Genomic DNA, 11,752 nt, shown 5'->3' on the forward strand with positions numbered 1-11,752 from the left:
AGTAATAAGCATTTGAACATTGTTATAATATTAGGTGGCTGTATTCTGAGAATGGAGCATATGATTTAGAGTTTGGCACTTTGTATTGACAGTTTTGCACTTTGTATGTCAGCATAGGATGTAGTGTCTAAAGGTAAGAATTCTGCAAGTCAGTTTAGCACTTTGCGTTAACAGTTTTACACTTTGTATGTCAGCATAGGATGTAGTGTCTTAGAGTATGAATTTTGAAAGGCAGTTTGGCACTTTGCATTTTGAGTTTTGTACATTGAAATTATGCTGTGCAAAATGAGTCAAAGCCATCGTAAAAAACTGTGAATGTGTGCCATATATACCAATATTTAACATCTGAATAAAATTTTGAAGCCGTGTTTTGTCTTTATGAATGCTTTATTGCTGGGAATGACAATAGTTCCTGAGTGAGTGAGCAGAGTAGGTAAAAACCAGCAAAAAAAGGTGAAAAAATAACAAAAAACATCAGCAAACAGCTTCGATTAACACTGGCGGCAAATATGCAACAAGCTTGTATAAAATAGCTGTAGCAGGAAACGGCTACATTGGACGGGTTGCCGTGGGGACTACAAACACGAACGGAGGCCTCTCCTATTCGCCGACGTGGTCCTCGAACCCGGTGCGGTTCCCCGCGAGCAGCGCCTCCCACTGCTCTCCGGCGAGGAACCCGTTTCGGGAGTGGAACCTCCTCGCCAGCAGGGGGCTCACGGGGGAGGGGATGTACTGCTGGCAGTCGTCGCCGCCCAGGCTGGGGGCGCAGGTCACCTCGTAGGAGAAGAAGAAGGTCCCGTACTTGAACATGCAGCTGTCGGACACCTTGCCCCGCTTGAGCTTGAAGTCGCACTGGCCCAGCAGATCACTGTTCCACTTGCTGTCGGCGTCGTACACCGTGAACTGGAGCCCCTTGAGCGCACCCATCCGGATGGGCCCGAATCGGAAGGTCTCCGGCCACTTGGGGTTGTTATCGCCGTCGATCACGCGGGTGCGCTCGGTCTGGTCGCCGTAGGTCACCACCACCGAGCCGTCGGTTCCGTATCCCCAGTCGCCGTACAGGTCCCGCGCGTAGAGCCCGTAGACCCTCAGATCGGCCAGCCCCGGCGCTGTGGGGCAGCAGGTGGAGGTCATCCGGCTGTTCTGCCCGCAGACGCAGCAGCAGGAGTCCCGTCCGCTCCTATGCCCCACCTGGCAGGACCCGCTGCACTTCGTCACCAGCGCATTCTGTCCGATGTACTGCTGGATGGCCTCCTTCAGCCCCTCCCTGGCCGGGTCGCTCTGGCTCATCAAGAAGAACAGGGGCTTGGCGGAGTAGTACACTACGTCAGGCATGGTCTTCAGGGACGCCTGCCATTGCTGGTGGGCCTGTTGATCGTTTGAGAAAAGCAGGTTATTCACCTCGACCTTCCCCCCCACCACCTCGGAGTGGCGTTCGCTGAACATGGTTCTGAAGCTCTCGCTCGTGCCCATCTTCTTCTTGAGCTCGCGGCAGTGCTGGGCCTCGGAGCTGAGGGTGACGGTCTTCTTGTACGTGGCAGAGGCCTCCACTTCCAGGCAGTCCTTGACCGCTGTGCTGGTCAGTCCTTTCATGGCGGCTTGGCAGTCCTTGATGGCTGTAATGCCCTTCAGTCTACCCCCCAGCTGGACCTGTGTTATGTAATGAGTGCCGTACGTGTCGATCAGGTCCATGTAGGCTGATTTGGTGCTTGGGGTGTAGCTTTTTGGGAGTTTTTTTAACGACTCCACAAACTCTTCGTGAAGACGCTGAGTGGAAGCCAGGGTGTAGCTGAAAGGCAAGGGGAGGGAGGACATTTATATCATATGTGTGGGTGTGTGTGTGTGTGTGTAAGTGTGAGTGTGCGTGTGTGCGTGCGTGCGTGCGTGCGTGTGTGTGTGTGTGTGTGCATGTGTGCATGTGTGTATTTGTGTGTGATTGTGTGTGTGTCTTCTCAACACAACATCTAAAACAGAATTTGTATAACGTGATGTTCAGAGCTGCCAGGCGGCTGGTGTTTTAGTGTGTGTTTTGTGATTTGCCCCCGAACTGGCACTTCAAACCTCCCCTTTCCACCCCTCAGTCTGAAGGGCTGCCTCACCTGTAGAAGCTGCAGTGGACCTGGTGGCTGGTGAAGCTGTACTTGTCCTGCTTCGACTTGTCCATGGAGAAGGTGGCTTCACGGGAGTGGGTTCCTCCAATGGACACGCTGGCCGCCAGCGGGATGCTCAGGCCCACCTTCCAGTTGTTCGTCACGATGGAGGTGGTGTCCTTGACCAGGGACTCGCTCGATTCGTACTGCTTGCTTGTGACGTGCATCTTGCATTTGGGGATGCACCTCCAGTTCGTCACGCCGGCCGGAAGCTTCTGCTCTTTAGAAGACAGGCACGCGTTCCTCACCAGAGTGCAGGTGCCATTCCTTGTCCGCCAGTTGTCCAGGTTCACCACGTAGACGCCTTTGCGCTCCATCTTTACGATGTCCAGGCCCTCTCCCGCCAGGTTGTGTCCGGGGACAAATTCGGCTTCCTCGCACTGCTTAGGGGTACCGGTGAACTTGGCTCCGGAGACCCCCGGACCGCACAGGAAGTGACACGCACACCCCAAAATCAGGAGTCGCCACAACCCCGCCATCACTTTCTCATCCAAAAATATTTCTGTCCGATAAGAGAAAGAGAGAACATGTAAATATATGTTTTAAAAATGTGTGTTTTGTAAAAAACATAAATATATGTTTTTGCCCCACATGGAAATATGTGTATAGGGAATATTCATTTATAACGAAAATGAGCGCGATAATTAACAGCATAGCTAAAGCATTTACACAGTCCTGCATTGCTAGCACAGTTTGCATGTTTGTAGACCACAGACAGTTGTAATTTGCTGTTTTTTTAGCCCCATAAACATAGGCTGTTGCCCTAGCTGTGCTTTCACAGAGGGGTGAGGGTAAGGAACTGCTCTTATAACCTAAAGGTCATAGGTTTGATTCCTGGGTAGGACATTACTTAACCTGAATTGCTTCAGTATATATCCAACTGTATAAATGGATGCAATGTAAATGCAAAATGGTGCTGGACAAAAGCATCTGCTAAATGCCCGTAATGTAATGGGTCACTGGATGCTTCTTCTTGCTCTTAGCATTCGTATGGAGTAACCTTTCTGCGTCAGTGCATGCAGATACACGTTCTGTGTCTGTACATATGTACAGTAACATTCCAGCATTTAACAGACACTCTCATCCAGAACGATGAACACAGGTTGCATTTTGCTTCACATGCGATTATAATACTGCTGGATACTCCCTCACAAGGGAATCGAACCCATGACCTTTTGTGTCATTCCCCAACCATCATGTTACACCGTCAACCCTTTTACCGGCACTTTTCAGCCGTATTTAAAGCGACTGTCTGTTAATAACATAACAACCGCAAAGTTAGCTTGTAAGCTTTTTTTTCATATTTCTGCAAAATATATAATATTGGTATATATTTGTACCCAAGTCAAAAGGTAAAAATAATGGAATGCTACAGCTCCACACTGCTGGACTATTGAGCACCTATGTTCCTTCTGTAGAGTGACTTACCTCGTTCTGCTGAGTAATTGAAGACAGTATCTGGTTAACGCTGCTCTTCGTGTGTCTTTATATAGGAATGCATGGGCTTTGGTGCACAGCGTTAGGGGTGGGGCTGTATTAGTGAGAGAGAACCAAAAATGGACATAGCAATGTATGCTAATACACCAGGTTTTGCTGAGAGGAAAAAGCTTCCAGTTGGTTCAAGAACGAGATTGATCAGAGATTGACAGTTTATTGTAGCTCCGCCTTTTATGTTGTTCATGAAATTGGACCTCTGTGTTATTATGGGCTGTTTGTGCACTGTATACACAAAAAGCCAAGGAGAACACAAATAAAGGCAACTTCGTACATCCATGGCATCACCCCGGTGGAGTTTCATTGGCAAATAATCCACACCATCGTAATCCAGAACGTATCATAGCAACGTCATTGCGAAATTTTCCTCCACTTCTGGTAAAAATAAAGCATGTTTTTCCTGAACGCTGTCTCAAGCTTACCGCTAACTCAGTTTCCTCTCACCAGTGTGTCATCTCCTGCTTGGGCAATTTCTCATCAAAATATTTTAAGCAGTGAACATTCCAAGAAGATGTGCCATCTGAGCAGAATCAGTTTTGTTCTGTGTGGTGTTCCTGTACACACAGATGGTTATACTTAGATAAATACAATCCTATTTACCATCTCTGTTTTGAGACTTCACCGAAACTTCAGCTTCACCAAAATGCCCGAGTCTTCCATAAATTAGAACATACTATGAGCGGATAAAATGGAATTGCCTCCTTTTTTGATCTTATGATACTGAAGAAGTACACAGTACTACTGAAATAATGACTGCAGTCACGATTCCCCTTGCCCATGGAGTCAGCGTATATACATTACATCATTACTTAAATAGCATTTATTCTGACGCTCTATCCAAGCGACTTACAACAGTTTAACTCAAACCAGTGATCAAGTCCACTTGAAGTCCATTGAACAACATGCAGTATAAAAGCCTTTACTATGAGCAACATTTTAGGAGTCAAACAAGATGTCTAACCAAAAATAATTTTTTTTTTTTTTTTTTTATAGTTAATGGGAGGTTTAAGTGAAGAGACAGAGGCAAAAAGGGTGCCTCTTTTGAGTTTCCGTTGAAGAGTCTCAGTACACTCGACTGTTCTGATCCTTCCCTGAAGTAGATATACAGTGAGCTCCATGACGCTTGGGAAAAATACATATTTTTTCTTGATTTGGCTCTGCACTCCACAATTGAAGATGATCCATCAAACGATTCACACGTGGTTTCAAAAAAATTCTATACACTTTGGTGTCAGCATGGAGCAATTACAGCACTTTTCATACAACACCCCCCCCACCTCCATTTCAAAGCACCATAATGTTTGGGACATATGAAAGTTACACAAATGAAAGCAGTCATGTTTAGTACTTTGTTGCATATCATTTGCATGCAATTACTGCTTGAAATCTGTGACCCACAGACATCACTGGGTGCTGAGTATCTTCTCTGGTGATTCTCGGCCAGGCCTGTACTACAGCCATCTTCAGTTCCTACTTATTTCGGGGGCCAGTTATCTCAAGTTTTCTCTTCAGCATATAAAGCATGTGTTTGAATGGATTCAGATCGCAGGGAATGGTTTAGCCAAGAATTTTCCAGTTTTAGCTTTGAAAAACTCATTAGTTCCTTTAGCAGCATGTTTGGTATCATTGTCTTGCCATAGGATGAATTGTTGGCCAATGAGTTTGGGTGCAGATAAGATGCTTCTGTTCCCTTCAGAATTCATTCTGCTGCTGCTATCAGCAGTTAAATCGTCAATGAAGTGACCCAGTACCTCTGGCAGCCTTGCATGCCAAAATCATAACACCTCCACCACCATGTTTCAGAGATGAGGGGTGCTCTGGATCTTGGGCAGTTCCTTTTGGCCTCCACACTCTGCTCTTGCCATCACTTGGATACAAAAATTGTGGGAATGACAATCTAGCTTCACACTGGGCACCACTTATGTAGGCGTAGCAGTGTAACCACACAATTAAAAATCAGTCTCATATGATTTTTCATATGAGTGACTTGAAAGAATTGAGGAAATATTGGGTAGCATTGCTTTGGAATACATCTTATTTATTTTCGGTGAGGCAAGATAGCCTATATTGTTTGTAGTACCGTAACTTGGCGTCATTTTGATATCAATACTTTTAATGGCAGGCCTGGATTTTGGTAGTGTGAATGAATGAGTTATAGACGGTGTATGTCTTGTATGTGTGAGTAACTTGGCATTTTTGTACGTTGAAAACGTGTTTTTTATGAGATATCATTTCTTTTGCAAAGCGTTTTATTATGAGAGTGAGAAAAGCGAAGTGACCCTGTAAGAAACGGTTGTGGATTATGGCTATCCTTGTGTGAATTTGTACAGTCTGATGAGCGTGTTCCGTTTAGCAGTTTCGGTTTGCTATAGCCAATATGTGAAACAGTTCAGAAGGGTGCAGTGGCGTAAGCGTAAATGCATCAGAAACGCAGGTGAAATATGGCCAGTGTATGTACTCATGGATTTGACGGCCATCCAACGAGCCTTGATTGACAAAAGAATCAGCAAGCACGTAGAATTAGAGCTCCCTAGGTCGCAACCTGTGTACCCTTCTGTCGTGCTCCGTTGTCTGTTATTTCGTGGAGGTGCACTTTTAGTGTTTGTAAGGTTTATAAGGCATTTTGATAGGCTTATCTGCAGGTAGGAATCCTCTTAGGAGCAGATGCATATGTCCCAGCAGGCTTTGCATATGAAAAAATAACTACCGTGTGAGATAAATTAGAAATGATGAAATTGCGTAGTTGAAACAATATGTTTTTAGCAGAATGGGCATGTAGGGGAAGGTTGACATGATCACAGACTATAGTGCGAAGTAAATTAAGTGACCATGAGCGAGCTTAGTTTCCTTATCGAACGGTATATATACCAGTCTGTATAAAGCATTAGTCATGAAAGTGGAGGGTTAAGTTATGTGTGAAATCTATTGCACTGATGTGCTTTTCTCCTCTTCAGTGGTAGTTGTAATTATGAGTGAGTCATGATTTTAAATGTAATGTTTTAATGGGGAGTTGCAGAACGTACATACGTAGTAATTGTGTGTATGTGGCTAGATAGAGAACAGGGTGAGGTAACATGAATGTAGAAACGTGGCGTTTGCTGAAGGTTTTGTATGGTAGCCAAGTGAATATAGTTAGTAGAAATGGCACAGTGGTGAACTGGTGTAACTGTTTAATAAAAGAAATACATTTGCCATCATGAAATGCATATGGGTGGCCGTGAGTGAGTTTTGGTAAAACAAATATAAGCGTAAGAAAACGTCAGTGTAAAAGAGGAAATTATCTGCCTGAGGGCGAGGCGGGATTGAATCCTTCAACCGGAGGTTTACCAGTCTGTGACTTTGTTAGTGCAGCACCATGACATAGCTATGCAATGCGTGAAATATCATTAGCAAACCTGTCCGTGGTTTTAAAGAAGAACACAGGCCAGTAAGCACAGAAGAGCTCCCGTTGAATCCATATGGCTTTGCAATATTGTAGCCGGTTAATAACTGAACGTGCAGACGGTACGGCATAATGAAGTGTATACGTTCGGTGAACGGTGGGTAGATATGGCGCAAAAGCAATAATTGAGATGTAGTAGACAATTATTAGTGAGGGTAAAAGCAGGTTACAGAAACATGCTCCTAGCTAGGCTTGAACCTAGGACCCCGTGTTCCCAAGACTGTAACCTTGCCCACTAGGCCACAGCAGACTAGCTGTTCAAACTGGAAATGTTTCAGAATAAAAAGGTATTGGTATTTTGCGTGTGTATGCGAGTTTTTGATTGGGTCGTGTAGGTGAAGATTTGGCTGTTGTCGGTAAAGTGTCCAATGGGGAGACATGTTGTTAGTGGGATAGGCGGCAGGAAAAATAAGAAGAAGAAGTAGAAGAAGAAGGAGAAAACGCAAAATCCCCTTAGTTTGGGGCTTTATTGTGTGGACATGTGAAGTTGTTTATGAATTCTGTCTGTTGAAATGGGGTGAGAATGTACAGAATTTAATGTTTTTAAGGGCTGAGTGTCTGTGGCTGTTGTGGTTATTTCTGTGGGGAACCCTGAAAAGTGCCAAACTCTCGGTGCTGTATAGGTATGGGGCATGCCCCCGCCAAGGCGTAACTTGGCGGGATGGCATACCTGCCATCCCAATAATGTAATCGGCGTGACTAAATAACTTTGCTCGGCTATGAAGGAGTATTGCTCCCAGTAGTGCCTGTGTAAAAGCCCTGAAAAGAGGGAATTTTTAATGAAAAATACACGGACACAAGCTTTCCTCAGATCGTGTATGTAATAACTGAATCCTCAAAATAACCACATACAATGAATACATATGCTAGTACAAGCGTTACAACATGCACAGTTCTCTTAAATGTTTACAGTAGCCTACCGGAGTATAACAAAGACTCACAGACTGTGCTGAAATATTACCATAGAGAATGTACATCACAACAGCAACCTGAATATTCTATGACTTAGCACTAGCGCTTGCATTAATGTTTTCAACTTTGAATATCAGTAATAAAATGAAACGCGTACAGATAACCAAATAGGCTACGGCAAATCACGAAATAAACTGTAATGAACTCTGCTCGTTTCTATGACTCAAATGACTCATCATTTATACATGCAACGCTAACGGTATACTAAATTAATAGCACGGATATTTCGGCAAACATACACACAGGAAGATATACAAACTACCGCTCTAACCTTATGATTTTCCCCCAACACTACTCCATAAACGACTGCGGTTTGCACTACACGCGGTTAGCCTGCGGCTAGTAGTACACGTGGTTAGCGTGGCTAGCTTATTCATGTAATTAACTTACAGTTTTTCTCAAATGTTTACACACTAAAACTGGAACTATGCACACGATGGTGAAAACTTGAAGCTCATATGTCAACAACAAAGACTATTTCTGCAAAACTCTAAGCACAATTCCTTTGTTTTCACTCAAATAGCAATTCTAAATCACATTTTTGCACAACTCTACACACAAAATCTCATCATTTAGCACAATTTTCATATTCAAGCCTTGTTTGTTCACATGGAAAACACTGGCCTTCAAATGCCAAACTCTAAGTACCAATTGGTCTCACTCACGCCACACCTGCTCAAACTCAATTGGCTAAACTTTTCAATTATCTGTCAGAGCATAAAAGAGACCTCCGGTGACCTCTATTGTTTTGGAAAACAATGGGGCAACACGCAGCACAGAGAGGTAGAGGTAGAGGTAGAGGTAGAGGAAGAGGAGGAGGTGTACGTGTATGAGGTGGACGAGGTGGATGAAGAAGAGGGAGACGAGCTAATATTTCAAATGAAATACGTGCAACTTTGGTTGATCACGTATTTGTTTATTGTTTTTTTTACAGCCGGCCTACAAACTACGATTTTTATTTTTTCAGTCTGCTGAACAAAGATTTATTTTACAGTAACAAATAAAGATTTGCTTTGTTTCCTTTTTGAATTTGTTCATTGATTTCATATATGACAACAGATCATTACATCCATTGTCCAGACTGACACAGTCTAAGCATGTTCTCGTTTTGAGAAGACACAAATGTTGTATATTTTGGCAAAACTCATAATTCACTGATAAGGAAAAAGGAAAACCACTTCTAACAATGTTCAGTATGACTCATGATGGAACCTGGGTTGTGAGTGCAGCCCAACTGGACCTCATTGGCAGGACAATACAGTAAATGTGCATTGTATCATACACAATAACAACACTCAAAGTGATAACAGTTCACACACTTTGCTGTACTGTACTGAATTAGAATTAGGTTTACCTAGCAAATGCACTATTTATATGATGATATATTTACTGTATTGTATCATGGCAACAGTCTTTATATTTACTGTAAAATTGCAGCCTATTTTGGGACCCCTCGAAAAGAAAACTAAAACTTCAAAAAAGGATAAAAAATAAGCAATTTTTACACAATTTTATACACTTGAATATGTAACATGACCTCATGAGGCCAAAACATATATACAGTATTTTGATTGGTTGTGTTTTTAAATTTGTCGCACCAGTGTGAAATCAATGCTCAATAAGACCTATTCATATGAGGCCTGTGTGAATCATTTTGATGGAAAAAGTCCGTTTTGAGAAGAGAGAACATGATTTTGAATGCATGAATGCGTTTTGCAAGAGATTTGTGTAGTTTTGGCAAAAGGTTAACTGTTGCTGTGCTTTGTGTGTAGAGTTTTGAGAAACTGAGCTATAGTTTCAGAAAACGTGTTTAAACAATTGAGAAAAACTGTAATTACTTCACAATACACGGACATCCCGCAATACAAATACTTCCCTGGCCACATATACACATTCACCTAATACACCCGTTAACATGAACTGTTCATATGAAGGGACTCATACCTGAAAAGGGGGAATTTATATGAAAAATACACAGACACAAGCTTTCCTCCGGTCGTGTATGTAATAACTGATGGGAAGAAGCAAGTGTCCCTTAATGCAGCTCAACAGCTCTATACTCCCCCAGCTGGAACTCTCCGGTACTACGACTATTCTTGGTACTGTATTAAAACTTCTGCAACTGACAGCAACCATTTCAAACAGAAAATATAACATGAAAATGCTCTATATTACATCTGTCACATACTTCCCCTCAAAATTAGATGTTGTCCTCAACATCATTACCTTGAAAAGCTTGAATACCATCAAACATGTACAAAACACTGGTTTACAGGCTGGAACTATTTTGTTACATTCAGTTCTTTTCACACCATGAAACATGTATATGTCTAGCGTGTATAGGAGTGTCAAAACTGGTCACAGTACTTTTAAATCAATCACAGTCAGCTTTGTAACAAAGTCCGCATGAGGTCTGCACGTGTGTATGACCAGCAACACTCAGTTGTCCATGAGTGTGCAGCATTTTCAACTGTCTAAGGCAGATATCAGTCTACATCCCATACAAATAAAAGTGCTGGTTATGCCATTGCGGCACTGGTTGTGTCCATACCTGAGGCCTTGCATAAGGGGGCAGTGCAGCAAGACTGTAACAGGATGGGGTTCCAAATTTGTCATATTGGAGGGTCTTTGGTGGCCTACGCTGTCTCTGAGGTCGCTGAGGTCTCATCTCCAGCTCGCCTTCCAGTCCATTATCCACTGAAGACAGTGGTGCGTCCTCTTCAGTGTCAGGTGAGTTATCGCCCTGGACATCCTGCCTTTCCGGTGGGTTGTCATCATTGCCCTCTAACGGAGGTGGTGTTGCAGGTTTGCTTGGGCCAGGTTCAATCGTATCGTGTGCAATGACAGGGGTCTCTTTGACTGGTCCTGGTGGCTGAGCCGGTGGCTGAGGTTGCAAGTCTATGAAATAGTAATCACCCTCATCATCGTCTCCCTCTGAATCTTCTCTGACTTTATCAGCCACTGTGGTTTTCTTTTTTGGTTTCACAGGCAGATGCACTTCAACTTCCAGCGGCAGATGATCGCATGGTAAGAGGAGGTTTCGATGAAGAATCCTAGACTTTCCTTTCCCGTAATCAGGTCTCAGCTCATGAATGGGTACATCCTCTCCCACTTGCCTAACTACAGTATGAACGGTGTCTTCCCAGTGATTCCTCAATTTTCCAGGTCCACCACGGGGGGTCATGTTCCGCACTAACACGCAGTCACCAGGGTACAACATTGAACTCCTCACCTTGCCATCATGTATCCTCTTGTTTCTCTGTGCGGATTTATGTGCATTTTCTCATGCAATAGCATATGCCTCTTGTATTCCTTGCTTCCACTGTTCAACATTCTCACGGTGACTACCACTTCTTGCTTCAGTGGGCAAGTTAAACAACATGTCAATGGGTAGTCTCGGGGAGCGGCCATATAGTAGGTAAAATGGGGAGAAGCCTGTTACCTCTGTACGTGTGCAGTTATAAGCAAATATTAGCTTATTAAGAGAGTCTTTCCATTCAATTGGTGTGTGAGATGGCACCACCTTCGCATTTCCTTTCTTATGCCACTTTCTTCCCTTTGGTTGTGAGCTTTCCTCTCTAGCAGGTCCCTTGGTAAGATCATAAAGGGGGCTGGCAATTTTAGAAAAGTCCTTTATATACTGGCGATAGTAGCTCAACAGTCCCAGAACCTGTCTCAACTCACCAACTGTTTT

The 11,752-nt window shown here is 43.6% G+C and overlaps 1 protein-coding gene across 2 annotated transcripts; it reads right to left on the minus strand.

The window, feature by feature from the left end:
* Positions 1–368: 368 nt before the first annotated feature.
* On the minus strand, positions 369–3,729 carry LOC135260238 (perforin-1-like). Of its 2 annotated transcripts, none has more exons than XM_064345473.1 (3): positions 3,579–3,729; positions 2,100–2,652; positions 369–1,789 (listed from the first exon to the last, which is right to left on the minus strand). In XM_064345473.1, the coding sequence occupies exons 2-3, from the start codon at positions 2,627–2,629 to the stop codon at positions 601–603; spliced, it is 1,719 nt and encodes a 572-aa protein (XP_064201543.1). In that variant the 5' UTR covers positions 2,630–2,652; positions 3,579–3,729; the 3' UTR covers positions 369–600. The 2 variants fall into 2 exon arrangements, with proteins under 2 accessions (XP_064201543.1, XP_064201542.1); XM_064345472.1 differs by having other exon boundaries at positions 3,575–3,646.
* Positions 3,730–11,752: the final 8,023 nt, after the last annotated feature.

This window comes from Anguilla rostrata, chromosome 8 (assembly GCF_018555375.3).
Source record: "Anguilla rostrata isolate EN2019 chromosome 8, ASM1855537v3, whole genome shotgun sequence".
NCBI lineage: Eukaryota > Metazoa > Chordata > Actinopteri > Anguilliformes > Anguillidae > Anguilla > Anguilla rostrata.